Genomic DNA, 24,016 nt, shown 5'->3' with positions numbered 1-24,016 from the left:
AGAATCAATAAGCTGAAAGCTAGAAGCTACAGCTGCAGAATGGACAGTGGCATCAGACACCTTTAACCTAAAGTGTCTAATTTATGAGCAATTAAGTAACTATCTTCTGGAAGACGATGCTAAAGGGGTTAAATTCTAAATTTTGATTAATTAGCATGCTCAACTCTTGCACTTCTATAACCCCTGAGCCACTGATAAACACTCAGAGTTAACATAGCATGTCCATGTGTGTCTACAGCAGGTATTTATTCTCAACACACAGCCCATATGGCTACTAATTATAGTTTGGCACAAAAGAGTTCAGCGAGTCCACATTGGAGTCAGGCATGGATACCTTGCCACTGACCTTTCTGTAGATCTGAGAGGCATCAGCTGTGAATAGCACTAACAATACCCTCTGTGACATCACCTCTGTGATGTCGAGCACATTTTACAGATCATGGAGCAGGACTGTTGAGCTGAGATCACAGCTACTGAGAAAGGCTAAACTCATGCCTGATATAACTTCCTGTGGTCTTTTAGCCACGCCTGCTCCTTTTATGAACAATTAGAGATGTTTTATAAAGGTTTTTCATTGCTTCACCAAATTAAACCCATTAAATCTGCTCTCTCTCTCTCCCCTGCCTTGCACTGTGGTTGCTGTGTGTTGTTATTATTGTGGGACTGCTTTTCTCTCAAACTCCACCACCTGAAGGTGGGGGGAGATGCCACTGCCATGTTGACCATATGGCCGGCTTATTATGCACTGGCAAAGCATCTTAATGAGAGTCCACAAACTGACAGACACATTCTTTTGAGCTCACACTGCACGTACATATGGACAAAATGCACATGGACACACACAAATAGACGGACACATTAACATTCAAGTACATGGCTCCATAGCTGCACACATACAGGAAAAAAAAGCACACGAAGATGAAAGTGGCATGGAGAAACTATTGACCCACACAAACATTCATGGATAGAATCCATTTCTTTGCATACACACATGAAACTGAAAATCATTCAAGCATAAGCACAGGATAAACTCAAAGCCCTGTACTGACACCCAGTGGTAACAGTCAAACAGGGTTTCACATGAGCCCAGCAAGAAGAAAGAAGCTCCGTGTTGTTACGTGTTGCTAAAAATGGTGGACTTTAAACCATGTTCAGCCCAGAGATTAAAAACGTTTCCACTAATGTTGAACCCCAAACCATAAATCTGGATTTAGACCAAATTAGAAAATAATAACAGTGTAATTCAACATTCGAAAGTGTGATGCCTACTGAGCTTTAGGTGAAAACAACATAAGCATTATCAGTATTTTTGGCATTCACTGAGTCAATTACAAGTAAAGTAGTTTATTAATTATGAAGTATTAGAGCAGCTCTCACAAAAATACTGGCAACATGTGAGTTAGGTGTATTTAAAAGCTAGATACAACCACAATCATGACATTATCCACTGTTTTGTTTATGGCGCCACTTTCTACAGTAGCAACTGTAGCATTTCCACACTAGCCTCTTGCTATTCCTTCCTTCTGCTCTCCTGTGCCTTCGGTGGTGAGAGCAGCACCTAATTCTTGAAGCACATATCTGTAATATTTTTTCCTTGCTTTGTGGTATATCTGACTATTTGCTGTTGAAGTTGAAACCGCTTTTTGAGTTTCATCGTGTTCTTTTATTCACTTTGTCCGTAGTTTGAGTTGGAATGTTCTGTACTGTTTTCACTGTGCACCTCAGGAAGAATAGTTCTCGCTGCAGTAACAGTCAACGGGGATTTAACCTTAAAATAATAAAAAATAGTAATAAACAGAAACACAGAGGCACCAACAGCTGCAGTTCCTCAAACAGCCACTTGTAGCTTGATCCACATCCAGCTCAGTTCGCAGATGCTCTCATTTTAAACGCAGGATACTGATAAGTAAATTGATAAGTAAATTTATATAGCTGATTCCTATTTCATAATTCCCATAGGGTAGTGACTTTTTTTAGATAACTCAGCTCTTTGGATTTTGAAGTTTTAGCCATCACTCACCTCAATAAACGTAGTCACTTAACTGGACACCTACACCTATTTCTGCTATTGGTGCCTTTTTGAGGCATTTTTATTGTGAGACAAAAAAGCATGCCCTGACTGATGATACGGCCTGCTTTGACAGACAACCAGTCCAAAAAGTCTGTATTTGTTGAGTGAAATTCTGATATTTTCTTTTTATTTTCATGCAGTTACATAGGACCCATTAGAAGGTTCTAATTATGAAAATTTCACACACAAAGCAAAGTGATTACATTTCAAATCATCAAAATAATAGGTTTCAACATAGTTGTAGACATCTTTCATATACAGCCTTGGTGGTAGCAACATATGACTTTACTTTTTTTTTTACTGGCAGATTTTCTGTCAGGTCATTTAAAAAATAGTAGATTGGCAACGATGGGATGAACCAACATAAATTATTTACATGATCTCTGCTTTCAGTAAAAGGATTGACAGCAGACCAAATATTCAGGTTTACCTCTAATAAGTACACAAAACTCATTCCAAAAATACCATAGCCGACATCTTGGAGTCATATCCCAGTGATGACATTTAGCTGTACTGAGAGGAATTACTTGTTCATCTCATGTAGATGAGACCCTCTAACATATTAGTAGTGCCCCTCTGTGAAGCATTGTTATCGCCCAGGGTTAACTTTAGTCATTATCAGTGTAACAGTTACTTAATGCACAAAGGGTGTTGATAGGTTTGTAGCTTGAACCCATCCGCTGGAACGTTAAAGGCAATATAATTACACTGCAAAGCAAGACACAAGTAGGCAAGCTTCTTCATGTTTCTCGTGCACGGGAGAGAACCGGACAGGCACCGTTCCTTCGCTTGACCCCAGTTGCTCTCGTCCGTTCTCCCGTACCACTGTTCTTTTATTGAGGTTACATGAATATGCATAAGTTCATTAACATATGACGTCTACATACACACAAAGAGTACCTTGCCTGTGTGTGTGTGTGTGTGTGTGTGTGTGTGTGTGTGTGTGTGTGTGTGTGTGTGTGGACTGCTGATCAAAGGGTCAAACATCCTTGGTCAGGAAGAGGGTAGCCTCCCCCTCCCCCTAGATGGTTCATCCTAGATAACACGGTGAGGAAGTCCTGCAGTTCATCTAAACAAAGAGCACTTAGACTAGAACAGACGCAACTACGTTAATCCTACCATAAAACAATAAGACACGGTATGACCTCTCATGCTCCCAAAGTGCTGTCTAATACACACAAAGTTTGCAGACTATCAAGGATCAAAACCTCTACCAATCTACAACTAATTACAAAACTCTAAGCATATATAAGTAAATATTTCTAAGCATAAATGACAATCAACAATACAAATCTAACAGGTGTGTACACAAACAGTGATCCAAAAGCAGCTGTACGAGAAGTATAAACAGGCTAGAGTCCACATTTGTGCGTACCACTTGAACCTTGTACCACTTTACCGCCCCTCATAAAGAAGTGGATAGATAACCAGAAATTTCTGATCAGTGACAAGCTTTGAGCCCTTTCCATCACTCGAACAAGCAGGAACAAATTCCTAGTTTGTTTAGCTTACTCATGATGAGTGATTACAGCAACCTTTGGTCGTGGTTAAATATCGTCTCCTGCGAAATCCACACAAACTTCCTGGTTTCCATAGCTTTCATAAACTATGATCATCAGAGCACATACATGCGGGGGTTGTGCCTTACTGTCTATATGGGTGTCACTTTCATAAACTGTGATAAGGCACAAAATAAATCAGATGTACAAAGGACAAACTCCCTGACAGACCAACGGAGCGAGGCAGCTGGGTCAGGCCAATTATTAGCATAGGCATTTCTAAATTGAATTTTACACCTGTGTGGAGTCTTGATTTGGCATTTCACATCATTTTATTGATGTTTTACTTCATTTTAAAACAGTAGCTGGTGTTTGATTTTGTATTTTATTTTTTATTTTGGGTTGACACTGAAGGCAGACTTTTTCAAGAGCTTCAGCAGGGTGGATAGTTGGACACTTAAGAAAAGATTTAATCATAGGGCAGTTATCAAGGTAAAGAATCTCTATGTTTTACATTTAAATATGTGTCGATTAAGTCAATGGCAATATTGTTTAAAGATTTTTTTTTTGTCTATGTCCTGAACATGGTTTAATTTAAAATGCGTGCTATAAAGCCAGTTTTTTAAACTATCTTTAAACGATCTATTTTAGGTTCCTGGTTGATGCAGTGGAGTAAACAAGAAGAATGGAGGATCTGAGAGAAAGAGGAAAGAAACGAGAAGGAAGGCACAGGTAAAAAATCTTCAAGAGTGTGTGTTGAATCATAAAGGTTATGTGGTTTCATTTCTGCTTTAACTAATGGCACAGATGTGAAACTGAGCATAATATGTGACATGAGAGGAATTTAAATATGGAAATCACATTTATATGAGTGACAGGCCACGAGTCCACCAACCATGCTTTGATCTTAATTAACCTGCTTGATCAAATACATACAATGGAGGAGGAAAGCGGTCTTGCAGACACTTTCTTTCTAGGCAGTAGAAATCCATCTTCTCCTCTGGGTCTTTTATGCTTTGTGACCCATGCGGTGTTTAATAAAACTGGCTGTGTGCTGTGGAAGCATGATAACTTGCGGTGGGAGGAAAAAAAGAAGGAAAATATGAATAAAAAAAAGAAACAATTTCACCTGATTAAATCAAAAGTAACATCTGTATTGATAGGGTGACATAAAAACAAGAACACAAATATTTTAGAAACATCTCAAAAACGTGTTTAAAATGAAAGATTGTATTGTTATTTATTAAGCCATAAAAACGAAATTCATGTTGAATTACCAAATAGCTCGCTGGACTTCTCTGAGAAGTCGGAAATTAATTCAGTATAACATTTAACCACTAAAACTAATTTTCTATTCAGGAATGGAAGGAAATGACTGTAATTTGGCCTTTTAATCAAAAAAATAATAATGTGCTTTAAAAATATCATTTTGATTGCAGAGCTTGAAGATAGTGGTGAATTAACCTTTACAGAAACATTAAAATGTGTTTAGTAATTAGCAGTACTGTTAATTTAGGATATCTGTGGCATCTGTGGTCTAATAAATTTCTTTAGCGCTGTATCTTTGCATTTTCTCCTTCCCTTATTATCGAAATTTCGGAATCGTGTGTAACGTAAGCTTTTTGGTTTTAGTCTATGTTCACTGTAAAAACATTGCCTCTGATTTATTTCTACCACAGGAACTTACTGAAGTCAGACAGTTAGTGAATTTGTTTCCTAAATCAGGGTCAGCACATGTTATTCTTTAACTGACCAAGCTGCAGCAGGAACGTGTTTCATGTCATCACGGCGGCTTTAAAGTTGTTTCCTATTTGCTGCGCTGAGAATGAGACAGAAATACATTCAACACCACATGCCACTTTGAACCAGGCAGCTATTCAATTTCCTGTCCCTGGATACGCTATCCAGTTTTATTAACCTCTTCATCATTGTTAGGAGGTTAATTGTTGGTGAGATATGTGTTGGTAATGGATATTACATATATATATATTATTTTTCACCATAAAGTATTGTGTTACCAGGTTTCCATTTGATATAATTCACAGCCAAGAAAACAGTTAATTTGTTCTGTGCACTGCTGTGCTTCGCTTTATTGCTGTAGCTAATATCATCTCCACTGTTACTGCCTGCTGTTAGGGCCTCCATTTCAAATGTTAAATACACGCTGAAGTTGTAATTAAATTCTCCATGTAGGTATATCTGACACAAAAATTATGACACTGTCTCTGAGTTTAGCTTTTTTACACCACCCTTGTTGTGATTATGAAGTTATAAAGAAAAATAAAACAATATTTTATCAGCAACTTTTGATTTGAAAGCCTCTAAACTTCCACTAAACTAAACTAAAGCTAGGAGTGGTGTCTATAAAGTTTTTAAATATTAACTACTTTTATATAAATCATTGCAGTTAATTGTTTCCCAATTTATTAAATGTTACGCAACTTTAGAGAGTAATATAACTTGACTAGAAGGTCACAGCAAAGTGAGCCAGTGCACCAGTTTCCAAACTCCTAACATATGGCAGCCAAACTGTGTGACAGTTTTAATTCTTAATGGGGAAAAAAACCTTACTGAAATAAAAGATTTTTGAGCTTTAATGGGCCATGTAATCGAGTGCACTCTTAAACAGGGGTACGCCTTATGACATTATGATGTGATGGAGCCAAGTTGAATCTGGGTGATTACAGTCTGCAGATAATCATACAGTGTGATAAGTAAATATTGTAATCTGAAGTTTGTTGTCATAGTGAGTCATTCTTGTAAAAACTTTTTGAGTCTGGGGAACTGAAGTCCTTTCCTGATTTTGCTGGTCTTTTCAGCACAAATTGCTCTTCATATAAATCTACCTCACTGACTGGATTACCAAGGCTTCGAGCTGCGTCTTTCCACTGTTACCATCTTGGTGTTTTTGGGGGTGTTTTTGTTTTTGACTAATAACCTGTGATCGACAAAGCTTTGGATAATGCTCCTTTTTTTATAGGGTTAGGGATAATTTACAAAAAGAACTTGAATCAAGTTCCTCCATAAACTCATAAGGAAATGATTTACTGACGTCACAGAGCAAAGGAGCTGAGAGCTATTTTTTTAAATACCTCTCCAGAAAGCAGGAAATCTTTTTCGAATAGTTTTCACCATAGGGGGCCGCGGTGGCGTATCCTAGTGAGCTTTGGGTAGAAACATCTGAAAAGTTAAATTTCTTCCATCAATATCGTGTCTAATGAAGACTCACTAGTTTCATAAATACACAAAAAAATAAGTCGCTTGTCTGCTCGTCACTTGCCATTGGGGGAAAAGCTAAAGACAGCAGACTTTTGTTTTCTCACTGCTTTTAAAAAGTTAGATTATCCAGTATATCGATATCAGATTTTTTTACTTCCTAAAAACTGCCACTGTCATTTATCCTAAAAATCCAATAGTTATCAAGCGTCACATAATAATAATAATAATAATAATAATAATAATAACAGCTATAGTGTAATATCATTAGTCCTTATATAACAACCTTCTGCCAGCATCAATCCATTTTGTACTACACCTTGACTTAACAGTATTTCAGTTGCTATGGCAAAGCCAGAGATCACAGTGTAGCATAATCTCAAGGTAAAAAACCCACACCCTGATAATTATTCTGCACTCTGTATTAATCATCGGGGTGGCAGAGATGGTGACGTTTAATGTGCCAGGAAACACAGATATCGAGTGTAATTATGGCCAAAGGGCTGCTTGAGAATCTCTTAGCTTAGATGCCTGTTTGCGTGCCAGTCACATTCTAATCTGGAAGCACCAAAACCATACACTGTGCCTTTCATGCTAAAAGCTTTTGCTATATTTCACACTGACAAGTGACAATCACTGACAAAAATAAACACAGACCCCCCAAAAATGGGTAAAAAGAGAGAGAGATGCAGCGCACTGTTGAAAGAATACTGTTCAATAAAAACTGTACTCTGACCTTTGCGATGAACTGAGGGCTTTGGCAGATTTGTAGATAACAGAGGATTCTTCATTTTGTGCTGTAACCAACACCCAACAGACCATGATCACAATCAGCAATAGTTTGAGGTATAAAATGTAAAACTCTTCACTTAATTCCTTGTTACAGGCTCATCCATTGACTATGCACCCATGGTTTATCACATATTCATTTAATAAATGTAGTCATGACCATACAAATGTTAAAGTATCATGATAAGAAACAGTGCTGTGAAAACCTCGCCCCCCTTCCTGTTTTTCAGGAATCAGGAAGATAATTAAATACAATACAATACAACTTTATTTGTATGGCACATTTAAAAGACCAGCGGTACACCAAAGTGCTTTACAATAAAAACAGGAAAATTAAGACATTAAATAAAAGACTATTAACAAAGTACCACATATGTCATCAGGTTAAGGGCACTAATTATACGGCAATAGAAGGGAATATAAGAACAAAGTACTAAGAACAGATATAGCTAATAGATAAAGTACATAAATAAGAAATTGAACCAAATATAAAATAGGGACACTAACTAGATGGAAAAGCTATGTTGAATAAATGAGTTTTTAAACGGGATTTAAAAGATAAAACGGAGTCTGACGCACAGAAAGCGATAGGAAGGTTGTGCCACAGATTCGGTGCAACCAGGGCAAAAGCACGGTCACCCCTAGATTTAAGCCTAGAGCTAGGCTGAGCCAGGAGTAATTGGGCTGAAGACCTGAGGGCGAGCCCAGGGACATATAGACTAAGAAGATCAACAAGATAACGAGGGGCTAAATTATTTATAATTTTAAAGTTGAGCAACAATATTAGTTAAAGTAATTAACTGTGATTAACCACATTTTTGGGAAACCTGAGTTCAGTTTGATTAGCCCTGCCAGGCAGCCTTGATTACTGACAGACCTGTGGAATCAAGAAGTCACATAAACAGAACCTGTGTGACAAAGTCTCTGACATCTATCGGTCTGGCAAGGGTTACAAAGCCATGGATTCCCATGAACCACAATAACAGTTATTATTCACAAAAGGAGAAAATTTGGAACAATAGTGGCAGGCCCACCAAAATTACTTCAAGAGCACATGGACAACTCATGAATCCAGTACAACATTTAAAACAACAAACAGGCTCAGGGAGGGGCGGCCATCTGCTGCGACCGGATAGGGTGACAGAAGGAAAACAGGATAAAAGACATGCTGTGAAAGAGAGACGGGGATTAATAACAAGTATGATTCAATGCAGAGAGGTCTATTAACACATGTTGAGTGAGAAAGGTGACTGAAAAGGAAAAACTTATCATGGGAATCCCCCAGCAGCCTACACTTATTGCAGCAAAACTAAGGGAGGATTCAGGGTCACCTGATCCAGCCCTAATGGGTGAATCCTGCTCTCTACCAGAACTTTCTGACGTAGAGTGTCTGGCCCTCAGTTTATGCCATGAAGCTCAAGTTCACTTGGGTTATGCAACAGGGCAAAGATCAGAAACCACACCACCAAGTCCATCACTGAGTAGCCCAAAGAAGGTCTTGGTGTGCCCTAGTCAAAGTATGAACCTAAATCCTACTTAGATTTTTTGGCATGAATTTAAAAAGGCCATTAGTGTTTAGCAACGAGAAAGACTCAGTGCCAGTTGTTGCAAATGCTTGATTGCAGCACTTGCTGCCAACTGTTGTGTAACCAGTTGTTAGGTTTAGTGGACAATTACTTTTCTCAGATAGGGCTAAGTTGGTTTGGAGAACTTTTTCCCTTAATAAATGAAATGATAACTAGGGCTGTTTGATATACCGATATATATCGGATGACGATATAAAAACATCTATTTTAACCTATCGTTTGTTTCGTGGTGTCGTAAAATAAACTGTTTACAGCAATATTTTTTCATCGTTTTGATGGCCACTGTAGTGGCTATATTAATTTCCATGAGTTCTCGCTTTCTCTTATATTTAATATAACCACACTACTGACTATCAAGCGTGTTGTCGATAGCAACAACGACAATAAAACCATCGCGTGGCTCCGCTGTCCACTTATTTGTTTTCTACATAAACCTTTCACAATAAAGCTCAAGATCCTGTTGAGACTTTTCAAAATAAACTGAATCACGTGAAAGATTATGCAGAGAGTTTACGGATGAGAAGAAAAAAAAAGAGCCGTCAGGTGCTAAAAAATTAATCTTAGACTCAAACTTTGAAAGAAAATGGTGGCCATTACAACTTATGTCTAAAAATGTACAGTTTCATGCATTGGTTAAAACACTCGAATCCAGGTAAAGGACGGAAAAAGTGGAAAAAGTTCACGCAAGTCGAATTGCCCAAGATTCACAGAATTTGCAGAATATATTACATTTTTGTGATTTATATCGTTGTCAGGACGATAAATGTCTTATATCGGGATATGAGATTTTTGTCATACCACACAACCCTAATGATAATTGATAAATAAACGAAATCCTCGTTTAAAAACAGCATTTTTTATTTACTAGGGTTGTCTTTGTCTATGTTTTTTTTTTATGACGATCTGAAACTTTTGAGGATAAAGAAAATATGCACACACAAAATACAAAAAAAATCAGGAAGGGCACTGCGCTGTAGTTCAATATCAGTAAACTGAGACAGCTCAGTGTTTTCTCTTTCACATAGATGAAACTAAAAGATATTTCTACTCTATTATTAATTCTGTCATCCTTCAACTGACTTTAATAGATTATTAGGTAACCATTGTTTTAGTACATTATTAAACAGTCGTTCTAGTTTTCTGTTTTTATAGTCAACCAATATCTATTTTCCAGGGATACATGGGATCCATTCCAGCTGAATCCCGCAGGAGCTGAGAAGGAACAAAAGAGAAGATGTTTCCAGCTGGCTCAACATCTAGTGGCTGTTTTGGTGGGGTTAGCTGTCTTGACCACTGCTGTTGTTGCAAAGGTAGGACCATTTGTGAGTTTATCTTTTTCTCTCTGTGAAGTTATTCATCTGGTTACCACTGAGGCTGAAGTCCAAGCTCTGGCTAAAAAATGCTGACTTTGGACACAGCAAAATTGCCTCCAACTCCTCAGATTCTAGTATTTTCTTTCATAGACAGACACTTAAAAATCTGCATCTATGGCTTTGTTGTTGTTTTAGTGTTTTTGGTTTTTTTCTTGAAAGTGCTTTGGATTATTTTGATTCATTTGATCACCACTGAACAGTAGTATTGCTTTCTTAAACTCTGAGTCTGTACTGTGTTCCATATATGGAAAATAAGACCACTGTGTACTGTATTAGAGTCTGACTGATATATTATATTAGAAATTTCCCAATTCATGTTGCATAGTTTATCCATCAGAGCGCACTCTGCAAATCAATTTATGTTTTGTATGTCTAAAAAACTCTTTCAGGCATTTCAGCAAAGAACGCATCGTGTGAAAAGTACAAATCATGTGACAACAAGCTTATCTGTCTCTGCCTGCCTGATCATAAAGTAACACGAAGAAGATTCATGCTATTTATGAGAGGACAGAGTTTACAGTACTGAATGCCTTTGTACCCAGCACTCTCTTTACTGGGATTCCCCATCTAGTTCCTATTCCTGGAAATAGAATTTTCTTAACACACAATGATCATATATCCTTTCAGGGCTCCCTGCTGGTGTTGTCAACATTGTCCAGTCCAATGTCCCGGCGCACCCCAAAGGAAAAACAGTTCTACATGCTGATGATGATGTTCTGCCTAGTCTTCCCCAACGTCCTGGTCTTTTTGAAATCGCTGTGGCGATGTTCCTTCAAGAGCTTTGTACCACCCAAAATGAAGATCATGGCATTTGTATGTTTTTCTACATATTTTTAGTTTATGTACCTATAACTAGACAGCAGAAAAATGTAAAATTACAAATCGTTACAGACAAACTTAGTAATAATGTTTTTTTTGTTAATCTTTGGCACAAAGTAGGTCCCATTGGGCGCAGTTAATTAATCATGAGTTTATCTTCTAATAGTATTTTCAACAAAATGCTATAAAGAGAATTTTGTCTTATTCTTATTTATGTTGTTCTTGTTTGTGTATTTATTGCCATTTCTGTAAGAATTATACAGACGATAACAGAAAGGTTTATTTAGGTCAAAAGACAGAAAAGAAAAAAAAGTAAAATGTACATTTGATGGTAATGATACAAATTAATGGTGAATATAAAGTATTTTTAATGGCTTCTATTTCCATGTCCAAAACCAATAGAAACACTGCATAAGTGAGGACATCTTTCTGGTTTTGTGTCTTTTCCAGATTTGCCTCATTGAGGTCCTGGTCTCTCTCGGTACTTCAGTCCTCGTGCTGGTGGTTATGCCTCAGTTTGACGTCCTGACTAATCTCTTCATCAGTGGAGGAGTCTGCATTGTGTCTGCAATTATGCAGATAATATTCAGACTACAGCGAGATAACTGGAAAATTGTGTTCCCAATCTGCTCCCTCATACTCACCTCTATTGGTAACTCCTTTTAAATTAGCTTCTATGTGCAAGCTTGTTTCCCTGGCTTTCTTTTTAGCTTTGTCCCCTGAACATTCATAGATTCGGTGTGGTGAAAACACAAAAAACCGAGAGCCGCTCTACAAAAATTAAATATAATATAATCCTTAATTACATTTTATGATAATTAGCTCACAGCAGGTATAGTAGGAGGTTTAACAGTCATGTTGGCAAACCTTACCTGCTCACAAATTAGGGGTAGGGAGTGAATGAAGCAGAAAGCAGTAGAGTCGACAGTTATTTTCTTAGTTCTGTACGTCACTCGTTTCTCCCAATTGTTTGAACACTTCTCAATCAAGGTTTGTGTTTTCAGGCTTTGACTGAACTGATCTGCTACTAATTGTCTGTCAGCTCTTTTAAACTATCATTCCATTGTTGTCTTGTTTATCCAATTCTGACACAGTAATTCTGTCACCCTCATTACAACAACTGCCTCATATAAATGATATAAAACGTCTTAACTGCCAAAACAACAACTCTGTCAAGTTTTGATGCTTAAGATTCAAATCTAGCACCAAGCTTGCAAGCTCCAAGTTCCATGATTGATTTAAAAAAAATATGGTGTATAAAAAATGTATAAATATTGGCAAACTTATATTAAACTTTGCCAAAGTTTCAAGTATTCGGAAAAAAGAGAGAGAAGGTACCTCAGAATGAGATAAATAGGGATTATTTTGTAATGCAGAGTCCAAGAATAATATTATGGAGCTGAAAATGTGAGTGATAGGTGTGTTTTTAGGACATTTGGATAGACAGTGGATACAGCGTATTCCATATACACTGTATCTACTGATATAAGAGAAAGTTTAGATATGCATTTATTAACTGACTAACTTGACCAACAGGTTACTGCATGCTGGGAATTGACTACTATGTCCGTGTAACGTCATATGTGGACAGACAGGGTTCTGACTGCTATATCTACGTGGCATTTGGAATTTTCTCTTCCCTCCTTGTCTCGTTGTGCTGGTGGGAAAATTCACTACAAGCAACCAACCGCATGCAGGTACGCTGTTTTTCTATAGTGGAGCTTCAGCTAGCTTGCATTCTTCCAAGTCTGTATGTTTATGATAAGGAAACTTTTTTTTTTTTTTTACACGATCACTGAGGATCTTTTTTCCTCTCTTATCCCACAGGATACGTTGTCACAACTGGATGGTTTCAGAGACTTTGTGTTTGTCATCAGCAGCATTCTGAGGATATTAGTGATAGGTAATTATTTGCCATCAATGTCTGTATTGACGCAATGAATGGAGAGGAGAAAAAAAAACATGCTGGCAAAATTACACCCACTCTGCACTGGACGCGTGATGAAAAAATCTAATTTCCCACATTCGCACTGGAGAACAAACAGATTTCTGTGATGTCAGGGGTGCAGATGGATTGCAGAGGATGTTCTCCAGCTGTGATGAATTCTTCAGTTGTTGTTTTCAGTATTAGTAAATCTAGGTTTTCTATTCTGCACAATAAACCACTATTAATATGTTCTCTTTTATTTTTATTTATTTAAAATCCAATGTATTTCTTAACTTGTAAAATTATTATTGCAAATGTTCTGATACATGGGCTGATTTTTATAAAGTGTTTTTTCTACTGTAACTAAGCACTGCAAGCTAATGACCCAGTTACACCCAAATCAGGGGTCAGGGTTCAGTATCTTGCCTACGGATAGTTAAACGCAAGCTTCCGATTGGTAGATGACCCAATCTACAGAACAGTGCAGATTTATGTTATCTGTACCGTATCTCTGTACACGTTGCAGATTAAATTGTTTCTTCTATCACTGCAGGAATTTAAAACGTTACCACTCTTATTATTTACAGTATTTTTTTAAATCAATGTATTTCTATACCATAACAATATTTACTTGACCACAAACAAAGAACAGTGATAAAAAATAGTTTCATTGTGAACTAAATGATTTGAGTGAAAGAGGGGTGCATTTTTAAATGTGGCAAGCATGTAAAATTAAAATTGTTTTTGTCTGTTCTAGGGGCCGTATACCTGATCTACCACAAGCTAATTGCGAAAACCATCATATGGGACAATTTTATCCTGCGTGACGGAGAACTCCTGAAAACAGGACTAGTGTTGTTTTTCTTACAAGTAAGTAGAAGGAAGAGAGCATGCAACATGTATTAAAATTACTGTAGGAAGACTAGATGCCATAAATGTAGAATCTGATTTATCACTGCATGTAGCAGACAAAACTGTGTCTGATGGTGATTTAGCAAAAAGCACTTTTTCCCCATTATTGCATTTGATCATTTTCTTTTTATGGCTCTCAGCAGGTTTAGTCTAGATTAATTACTTAATAAGACAAAACTTACTTAAACCAATCAAATCTCATTCACACAGACTCTTTAGCAGCCGCAGGTTTAATCAGTCAGGGGTCTCTGTATCCACTACTTACTTGCCCGAGGCATGATAATGATCACATGTTCCAATTATGATCTGAGTTTTGAAGTGTAAAGCACTTTTTTGCACTTCTTTCTTACTTTTCCACAAAGAATTGGTTCAGAAACATATTTTAATGGTGGTAGGATGGTCTAACGTGTAAATTAAGTACATTACAATCTTAATTTTGTCCTTATGACTGTAAATTAGGCTTAATAAATATTGCCCTCATCTTCTGTCTCAGGCCTTCTGCTCAGCAGCCTGCCACTGGTTTGGAGTTGTGGCCTGTAAGATTCATTCTGTCAGGATGAGTTTTGCCCTTCCTCTATGTTGCACTGGACCTGCAATGCTACTGCTGGGAATAGTGCTGTTTTTTACACTGGGATGGAAACTGGATAATGGGACAAAAGCAGAAAGCATCATAGGTGAGTTTTTCCTTTTTCTTTATTCTTTTTTTTAGGTCAAGACAAATTGAACTACCTTCATAAAAAATTCACTTGCAATAAGTTTTGCATTCAGTTTTTAATTGTTTAATGAGTCGCTTCAGCACAGGGGAGTTTCCAGGAATTTTAACGTTGTTTCCACTTAAGTAGCTCAATATTTTCATCATGAAAATACACTTTGAAAAAATACACCATGACTCCTCTGATGCACTGTATCATTTATATGTATAAATTGTTATAATTATAAATAAATTAGTTATTTAAACTACATGTAATAAAGCTAAAAAAAAAAAAATGTTTGTTTTATTGCAGAATTTTGTGACAAGTTGCTCTATCTGAACTCCAAAAACACGTCTGCGGTCTTACTCGAGCTTACTAGGAGCATGTGTCGGACTTCACTAAACAGGTGTGTTTGTATGCTGAGAAATGTGTTAATGAAACGTAGCATGTGAGTTTTTCAAGTCACTAATTCTTCTTACACTTCAAGCAGCCTGGTCATTTATAATTTTTTTTTAATGCGAATAAAATGGAAGTATTTATTGTCCAACCTCATCTGCCATGTCCTATAGCAATATATTAAGTACAGATATCTTCTGTATTTCTTATCTTTGCACACTTCACTCAAAATATTTATTTACCATTTGATTGACAGCCACTACTTTCAATGGCCTTTTGCCATGCTGGCACTGGAGGGAGTGTGCATGTGGTCAGGCCTCGTCACATGTACCTACTATGTATGGAAGATCAAGGTATCAGAAAAAAACACAGCGCATATGCACACACTTTCACTCAATTGGCTGTGAGAAGATGTATGCTTTAAATGAATTCAGTCATTTCTTTATTTGGAAGTTTTATTTTAACTCCCAGAAAAGCCACACCACAACATATTAAAGCATATTGTTTTTGAGATCTGATTTTTTTTAAAATGACATACACTTAAATAGCTTTGTGGTTCACCTTCCATTAGGTCCAGCGTATAGAAAGAACATCTCAGCTCTTTGTTCGTCGATTGTATGAATCTGCTTTCATTGACCTGTCTCTGCTACTCAACACCAAGATGAAGGTTCCAAAAGCCAAAACCCAAGAAAGGTCAGTGTGATCTGAGAATAGCTTCTCTGTTGAACATTATTTCAGTGTGGCCATAAATTAACCTAAAAAAAAAAAATCAATCATAATGGGTGATAACTTTTCAAATGCAGTAGAGGCACAGACATTTCTTCAACAGGAAAGGCAGTATGCAATTATGCAGTGAATAATTTATTTGAAGTATAGGTAGAAAAAAATGCATTTGAAGTTGAGTTCATGCAAACTGTGTCGCTAGCAGAGCACGTCTCAGTGTAAAGACATACACACAGACATGACCCAAAAACAACTGATGTTCATCTACGACCTCAACAAAATTGGAAACTCGCTTATTTGCATCCCCAAATTCACTGCAGCTGCACATGTGGCACATTTTATGAAGCCATTTCCACAATGGGTGTATAACATTAATGAGCCTCCATAGCAGATGCTTCTAAGATGTGCGTGTTCACAGCATGAAATGTTTAAAAATTCTGCTACAACTTCTCCTCTCCTTAACAGCCATGATGAAATGCAGAAGTGTGTGATCTATCTGTGCGCCACCATGTGGCATGAGACCTACGACGAGATGCTGAAGATTCTCACCTCCATGTTCAGGTTAGAGCCAGTACCTCTGAAAACATCAGGGGCCAGACAAATAAATAAGTGTAGGCACAAAAACATGCATGTGCATACCCCAGTCACTATGATGAGAACTTCTTATCACATTTCTTATCATTATATATTTTATCTGCACATCCAGACATAAAGTAGATCAGGCTGCATACAAATCCACAGTGACTGAGATTTAACAACAAGCATGCTTAAGCACGGCTTTATAATTCTGATGAAAATAACGAGTTTGAGTTTAAAGCATCTAGCCCCAGGTGTACTAGTATCACATACACAGCGTGGGTTTAATTTCTCTTTTACATATCATTAAAGAGCAATATAACAGCGTATTAAAATATGGGTTTGATTTACCTCCACCTGTTTAATTTCGCACCAGGCAGGTGTCAGTACACAGGTGAAATTTTTAACCAGAGAGGCATTTAGAGCCTCTCAGTCTGATGTAAAGTGGTTCTTAAAAATGTAAATAAAAGGTCAAATTCATTAGCTTATGACCTAATATATTCAAAGGCCTAAAATGCCAAGTGTTTGGGCTGCTTAACATTTAAAAAATGCATTTTCCTGTCATTCTTGTTATTTCCTGCTGTGCACTGACTGTTCACACTTAAAAATAAGACCTAAATGAAAAGGCTTTTGCTGTGTTATACAGTCATCTGTTATTGTTTCAGGCTGGACCGTTATCGAGGGGATCCAAAGGAAGATCACAAGGACTGTTTTGACTTTGAGTGTCACATTTTAATGGACGATGCCTTCATGACTGACGATGACACAAACAAGAGGCTGGTTAATAGTTATGTTAATGACTTGATCCATGTTGTCATTGAAGTTTACAGGTGAGATAACCCCACAGTTAAATATATGTGTGTACATCTGCATGTCTCTCTTTATCCATCTTTCAAACTGATCACCTACACATCCCTCCGTTCAGGGTCTTCACCAACAAAGAGCCTGACGATGTGTCGATCATTGAGACTCCCTACGGTGGCAGGTTGATGTTTGTTCTGCCAGAAGGGAACATGCTCTATGTTCACCTAAAAGACAAACTACTCATCAGGAACAAAAAAAGATGGTCCCAGGTACAGATTAGCTGTGAAAGTTTCTATCTCTATATCCCTATTTATGTGTATGTGATTGTGAAATACACTAAAAACCAAGTTCTCTCACTCAAACATGCAGACTTGTTTTCTTTTTTCATGTATTGGAATTGTATGAGCTTGAATGGACCCATCATGTGTATGGTCTGATTCTACTATTCTATAACCTCACACAGTGGGACGGGTTCTTCAACACTCATTATTATTACTCAAATGTGTCAAAAATATATGTTTTACTCAAAAAACTATTTACTATTGAATATGGGATAGAAAAGCAGCAACTCCAAAACTAGATATTTTTATTTATATATATATATATATATATATATATATATATTATATATATATCTTAGGCATGAAAATAAATGGCTGAAATCATTTCAGTGCTGTTCAGTATTTCAAAATAAGAAACTGTGTTGCTCTATTGTGCTGCATGCAATTATTAATAATGATTTGGACTGTAGTAAATATACTGAGATACTGGAAGTGCTGTTAATTAAATGTGTGTTCAACTCTAATTGTAAATGTATGAAAATGCTTAGTTAAAATTTAAAACATGCTTGCTAGTATTGCTGGTATAATCATTCTGTATTTTCTACCTGTGTGATAAAAGTTTAATTAATTTGACAAATCACCTCTGTCAAGTCATCTAGACTATTAAACAGTGAGTCTCCAAAAGGCTGTTCTTGGATTTTAACATTCAATACTGCTGCTTTTTTCTTTTTTCTTAGATAATGTACATGTATTACCTGCTTGGCTGGAAAGGCTACATTGTGAAGAACCCTTCAAAGATCCCAGTAAGACTTTTCAGCTGTTCGAGTCAACTTATTTTGGCATTGTGTATAATTTCTTATAATTTTTCAATGACCTATCTTTTTTTTTTTTAGCAACTGAATAACTTTTCCAGAGCCAGTTTGGTCTCTCTGGATAGTGAGACTTTCGTGTTGCCTCAGTATGACAACGACAACAAACGCAAGTTCATCTCAGACGACAACACGTATATTCTTGCTCTTGACGGAGACACTGACTTCCACCCTAAAGCTGTGATTCTGCTTGTAGACAGGTGAGCAGCAGAACAGTCAACTTCTTAAAATCTGTCATGGCTCAGTATTTACATCATTTTCCTCCATAAATCACTGATGCTATTGTAGACAACAAATACCACAAATACTCATTTTATGAGCTATTTAGTCATCCAGTTAGAAAGTGTCGATTTTAGTTATTGTTGCTTGTCAAACATGTCAATTTATAAAACATATTTGTGTTCACAGGTTGAGGATGTATGACAATGTAGGTGCAGCATGTGGTAGAATCCATCCTACTGGCATGGGTGAGTGGGCATTTCATATGTATTGCCACTGATGTATCATTAAATGTATTTCATTTAAAAAATAAACATTTAAAGAAAGCCTTTTGATAAACTGGAAATCGTGTATATTTCATAGGTCCACTCTAGTTCTTGACATTCCCTACATCAGCATTTAGTGGGATTTTTGCTTCTGCAGTGTTCTTTTAAGCTCTGTATATATGATGGACTAACTTAGAAACAACGTACTACATGTACTTTTTTCCAAATGCCTATTATTCTTCAACCTCCTTTGCTTCATCTCTCCTCTCATCTGCCTCTCTGCCATCCCAGGTCCCATGGTGTGGTACCAGAAATTTGAGTATGCAGTAGGTCACTGGCTCCAGAAGACAGCAGAGCATGTGTTTGGTTCTGTGCTGTGCAGTCCGGGATGCTTCAGTCTGTTCAGAGGGTCGGCCCTGATGGATGACCATGTTTTAAAAAGATACTCAACAACTGCACAAAGAGCTCAAGAATATGTGCAGTATGATCAAGGTTGGTAAACGCAACCAAAAGGATCAGTAGACTTTTTTACCTCGTCTAGTTTGTACTCTTAGTGTTTTGACATTTAAACTCTTGGTGTCTCGTGTGTGCTCTTCTAGGGGAGGATCGATGGCTGTGTACTTTGCTATTGCAACAAGGCTGGCGAGTCGAGTATAATGCTGCTTCAGATGCATACACCAACTCACCACAGGAATTTGAAGAGTTTTACAACCAGAGGAGACGATGGGGACCTTCAACATTGGCTAATACACTGGACCTTCTCCACAGGCTAGTGTTACATGTTATTAATAATAGCAGGGTTTCATTCTATAGCCATCCTGCTTTTTACTTAAAACATTTTTAAAAAAAAGAGAAAATTTTTCATTCTTAGTTTGATGGTTTCCTGGTTATGTTTGTAGGCTATAAATCCTACAAACACTTCTACTGCCATACTAACTCTTTTGTGGTTGTGAATCTTAGTGGTCCAGAGACAGTGAAGAGAAACGAGTCCATCTCAGGGATTTACGTCTTCTACCAGATGTTCACTGTTGGATCTTCTATCCTGGGACCTGCCTCTGTAACTCTCATGATAGCAAGTAGGTTTAAGTCTAGTTAATGACTCTAACACATTTATCACCATTATTCATGCCATTAAGTTGCAGTTTATCTCTTATCCTTTCAGCTTTCAAACACTTTTTTAGGTTTTGAAATATATAAAAAGTTCCGTTAGGGAAGTAAATCCTACAGATTCTCTCAGAAACCCGTGACTGTCTTTAAATTATGCTACTCTGCAACAAGGAAACAGAACTAAAGTAATTGAGCAAACACAACTACAATAGATATGGTATAGTGGTTTCATTTTAAGACCGCTCCCATAAAGTAAGCTGTATAATAACTTGTTTAAAGATTTGACTGAACCAAATTCAGATGCCTTACTTGTTCCTTATGGTGTCAATAAACTTAGTTTTATCACCGGCAAATGGAAACGCACAAGACTTGTTAAAATCCTTCTGATCCAGTTCACTGCATGTCACACATTAACATCTTTACTGTATGGTATAATCTTTGTTGCATGTCATTTTATGCAAATTCTTTATACCGCACTTACCAGAACTGGCGTTTACAAAGTTCCTTATTAGGGTTCACATTGTGTAGTATGGTAGACCACACTGATTTCATTGTTTCAATCCACTGTTTAGCACGTGAAATATTATTCTTCTATCATTTGTTTAAACTTGTCTGGGAAATGTTGCCATAATTAATTTATGTATTTATTTATTCTGAATTATGGCTTGGTGGCCTGTTTGAGGTCCTAATGACCTCTGACCATTGCCTACCAAATTCAAGTCTGGGCAGATGTTTGTGCTATATTTTTTTAATAGAAAATTGCCACATTTGTACTATTCCAAATGCGAATACCTGTATGCATCCACAAAAACAGTAAAAAGGACAAGAAAAAAAAGGATGAAACATTAATTATGTAAAGTGAGTTTAAAAATCTGAGTTCTCGTGGTTTGTAAAGATGTATCCTGGAAGCAAAACCTGGAACAAATATTTCTAATCTGAACTTTAATGCAGTCATTAATGCAGGTAACTACAGTGTGAACCACCAGTTTTCATTAAACACTTGGCTTAACTGAAGGCAGACTTAGTAATAACTTGTAATGGTAACTACAGGGAAATTCACTTTGCCAAGCCCATCTGCATTAATAATTTTTGTGCATTAATAACTTTACATCAGTCATTTATTTCTCCTTCTCTCCTCCCCCTCCATCTTTTCCTTCCAGGTGCTTTCCAGTTTGTCTTCAGACTCACTGGTACACTCTCCATCGTCGTCGCGTGCGTTCCCCCCGTGTTCTACATCCTCATTTGCTTTTTAACCAAGTCGAATACCCAAATAACCATTGCCGGCATCATGAGTGTTCTGTATGCATTCCTCATGACTGCGTCCTTCTTTTCCATCATTGGTGGGTAGAATCGTTTTTTGACTGTATGTTGTTGCAGTCTCATATCTTTCAAATAAATGTCCATTAAATGTGCAAATGCCTTTTTCTCTTTTAGGTGACATGGTGATTCAGCAAACCTTCTTGACCCCCACTGGATTGTTTTTGATTTCAATGGCAATCATGTACTTGATAACAGCTTTACTCCACCCTGAGGAGTTTTGTATGTTCATTATTATTGTTCTAAGCATTATTTCACATTTTTTGTGTGATGTTGCTTCATGTCATGTGACATTTTTTGGCTTTGTTTCCTTTTCTTTCTTGCAGTCTTGATTATCTATGGTCTGATGTATTTCATCTGCATCCCCAGTGGATATCTCCTTTTGACCATCTACTCGCTGGTTAACATGAACAATGTGTCCTGGGGCACAAGGGAAACCAACAAGTAATGCATTATTTTAGACCACTGTTTGTTTAATTAATTATCATGAAATAGCAATAATATTATAGGGATCAAAATAAGAATGGAAAATTATAACAAATTCAAATCTCAAACAGAAATGTTGCATTTCCCCAAAACGCAACATTACTGTGTAAAGTTCATAAGATCTGAAGAGTCGGTGGAGGAGCTGCTGTGCTTACAGCCAGAGCTCTGGACCTAAAATGACCATATCAAGAATATCGCCTGTCTTTGACATCATAAGGATCGAAGAGTAGAAAAAAGCCTCAGCCTTTAGAGAAGTCTTAGCCTGAAAGTGTGTATATATAGTCGTGCAGAACTTTTAGCTGACCAAATCCATTAGTTCATCCACTTCCTGTTCCATATTTGACACTCATCCATGAAACAAAAACAAATAAGACAGCAGGGAATTGATTTTTTTTTTTTTAATCTTGTCATATCAATCACTCTTTGTGACCATACATCCTCATATCTGTCTGTCCATTAGGGGAGGTGTAGAGCAGAAGAAACTACACAATCTTCTCTGTGACAAAACCTGTAGATGCTGCTGCTGGGACATGAAGATACAGGTATGGTTACAGTTCCCGACATACCTGACAGCAGGTGATGGATGAATGGATTAATGAACTCTGTTGCTTTACAGATAACCCAGGAAACAGAGCGTCTGATATTTCAGCAGCTCGCGGGTCAGATTATACAGCACATCCCAGCCAATCCAATCACCCAAAACGAAACACCTCTACACCCAGCCTTAATGCTGGAGCCTCACACCAAACAACACGCCAAGAAAGAAGAAGCCAAGGAAGAGATTGCAAGACCTCTAGTTGATGATTTGAGGAAGAAGGCAGCAAAGAGCAGTGACCTGGGTTCCAGTAGCAGGTAGCGTTCTGTTGTTGTTGTCGTGGTTGTTTCTCCTCCTTTATTTGGTCAGTCATTTCTAATGTTGTTCGCTCACAGGCTGATCTGGCCCTATATAAATCAAATTGAATTTAATTAATTATTTTACCAGAAATCCAATATACTACTGGCCTTGAAAATAACACAGTTCCATTCAAGTCTCATACTGAACACAGCTGTTTATAAGGACAAAATGAGATGTGCGCTGGAATTAAGAAGCTCACAATAAGTGCATGTGTGCTGTGTGCAGTGACGATGGTGCTGAAAACAGGAGCATGAGTTCATCTGATGAAGAAGACAGTGATCATGATGATGACTATATGATTCGTGAGGCAGAGATTCCCGCCGCTGGTGAGAAGCACTCTAAATGCATTTAGGTCCTGAGTGCACCACACTGTAATTTCCAGCTATACATGTAGCTGTGGATCATTATATACTATACATTATGTAGCATATAAAACAGAGTAATGATGCTATCCGTGTGTGTGTGTTTTCATGTGTATGCAGACTGGGTGCACCCAGTGAAGGAAGAATTTCTGAAAAAGCTGACATACTTCAACATGAAGAGAAATCTACAAGAACAAATACGGTAAATAATAAACATCATCCAAGTATTTGCATGTTTTTGTTGTTCACTTGCAGGCATTTTTACAAGAATAATTAACATTTACACTAAAACTACGTTTGTGTAAGATGCTGTACAATTACCCCGATGGCAAAGCTGCAGTTGTGTAGTTAAACTGCTTTTGTTCTCCTCAGATATGCACTCCGTAACAAAGATTACGATGAAGTGTGCGAAGACTTGGTGCTGATGTTAACAGACACACTCAATGTAGAGCTCAATTCAGTGGGGCCTGAAGACGTTCTCTCAGACTATCAGCTGGAGGAGTTACAACTTGCGCTAAACAGACAGGTGATGACAACTTTGGTGTAAATAAAATAATGACATGTTGCTTTTAAAACAAAATGAAATTAATTTGAGAGGAAACCTGATTTCCAGAGTTTCTATTCTTCTGAAAACTTCTGAAAACTGCTGCTGCAGAAAATACATAACTGACCTGACTTCTCTCTGTGTCTCAGGCACGGCAAACCCTTAAGACCAATCGAATGGAGAAGTTGGAAAAGAGAGTAAAGCTAGCCATTGAGAAAACACTCGCTGCCCCACAAGTGCAAAAGCTAGAAGAGGTAAGATGTTTATTCAGCTGTCGGGTCTGTGAG

General features: G+C 37.3%; 1 protein-coding gene across 1 annotated transcript in view; it reads left to right on the top strand.

Annotated features, from left to right (window-relative positions):
• Window positions 1-3,698: 3,698 nt before the first annotated feature.
• The window catches only part of chs1 (chitin synthase 1), a 26,460-nt gene continuing 6,142 nt past the window's right edge, over window positions 3,699-24,016 (top strand). Inside the window, exons 1-31 of the mRNA XM_082534195.1 lie at window positions 3,699-3,821; window positions 3,985-4,062; window positions 4,222-4,302; window positions 10,336-10,471; window positions 11,162-11,347; window positions 11,804-12,005; window positions 12,890-13,050; window positions 13,181-13,256; window positions 14,038-14,150; window positions 14,686-14,866; window positions 15,197-15,290; window positions 15,537-15,633; window positions 15,852-15,973; window positions 16,469-16,564; window positions 17,245-17,409; window positions 17,505-17,652; window positions 18,402-18,467; window positions 18,558-18,733; window positions 18,942-19,000; window positions 19,310-19,510; window positions 19,618-19,786; window positions 19,979-20,094; window positions 21,286-21,465; window positions 21,560-21,664; window positions 21,769-21,886; window positions 22,389-22,470; window positions 22,545-22,780; window positions 23,049-23,149; window positions 23,306-23,387; window positions 23,558-23,711; window positions 23,879-23,983. Coding sequence (XP_082390321.1) covers window positions 4,256-4,302; window positions 10,336-10,471; window positions 11,162-11,347; window positions 11,804-12,005; window positions 12,890-13,050; window positions 13,181-13,256; window positions 14,038-14,150; window positions 14,686-14,866; window positions 15,197-15,290; window positions 15,537-15,633; window positions 15,852-15,973; window positions 16,469-16,564; window positions 17,245-17,409; window positions 17,505-17,652; window positions 18,402-18,467; window positions 18,558-18,733; window positions 18,942-19,000; window positions 19,310-19,510; window positions 19,618-19,786; window positions 19,979-20,094; window positions 21,286-21,465; window positions 21,560-21,664; window positions 21,769-21,886; window positions 22,389-22,470; window positions 22,545-22,780; window positions 23,049-23,149; window positions 23,306-23,387; window positions 23,558-23,711; window positions 23,879-23,983 — 3,774 coding nt within the window. The 5' untranslated portion in view covers window positions 3,699-3,821; window positions 3,985-4,062; window positions 4,222-4,255. The remainder of the gene's footprint in view (window positions 3,822-3,984; window positions 4,063-4,221; window positions 4,303-10,335; window positions 10,472-11,161; window positions 11,348-11,803; window positions 12,006-12,889; window positions 13,051-13,180; window positions 13,257-14,037; window positions 14,151-14,685; window positions 14,867-15,196; window positions 15,291-15,536; window positions 15,634-15,851; window positions 15,974-16,468; window positions 16,565-17,244; window positions 17,410-17,504; window positions 17,653-18,401; window positions 18,468-18,557; window positions 18,734-18,941; window positions 19,001-19,309; window positions 19,511-19,617; window positions 19,787-19,978; window positions 20,095-21,285; window positions 21,466-21,559; window positions 21,665-21,768; window positions 21,887-22,388; window positions 22,471-22,544; window positions 22,781-23,048; window positions 23,150-23,305; window positions 23,388-23,557; window positions 23,712-23,878; window positions 23,984-24,016) is intronic.

Source organism: Aulonocara stuartgranti, assembly GCF_965226115.1.
Source record: "Aulonocara stuartgranti genome assembly, chromosome: 1".
Classification (NCBI taxonomy): Eukaryota; Metazoa; Chordata; class Actinopteri; order Cichliformes; family Cichlidae; genus Aulonocara; species Aulonocara stuartgranti.
The sequence above is the reverse complement of the archived record's forward strand: the minus strand, read 5'-3'. Positions and strand labels throughout refer to the sequence as shown.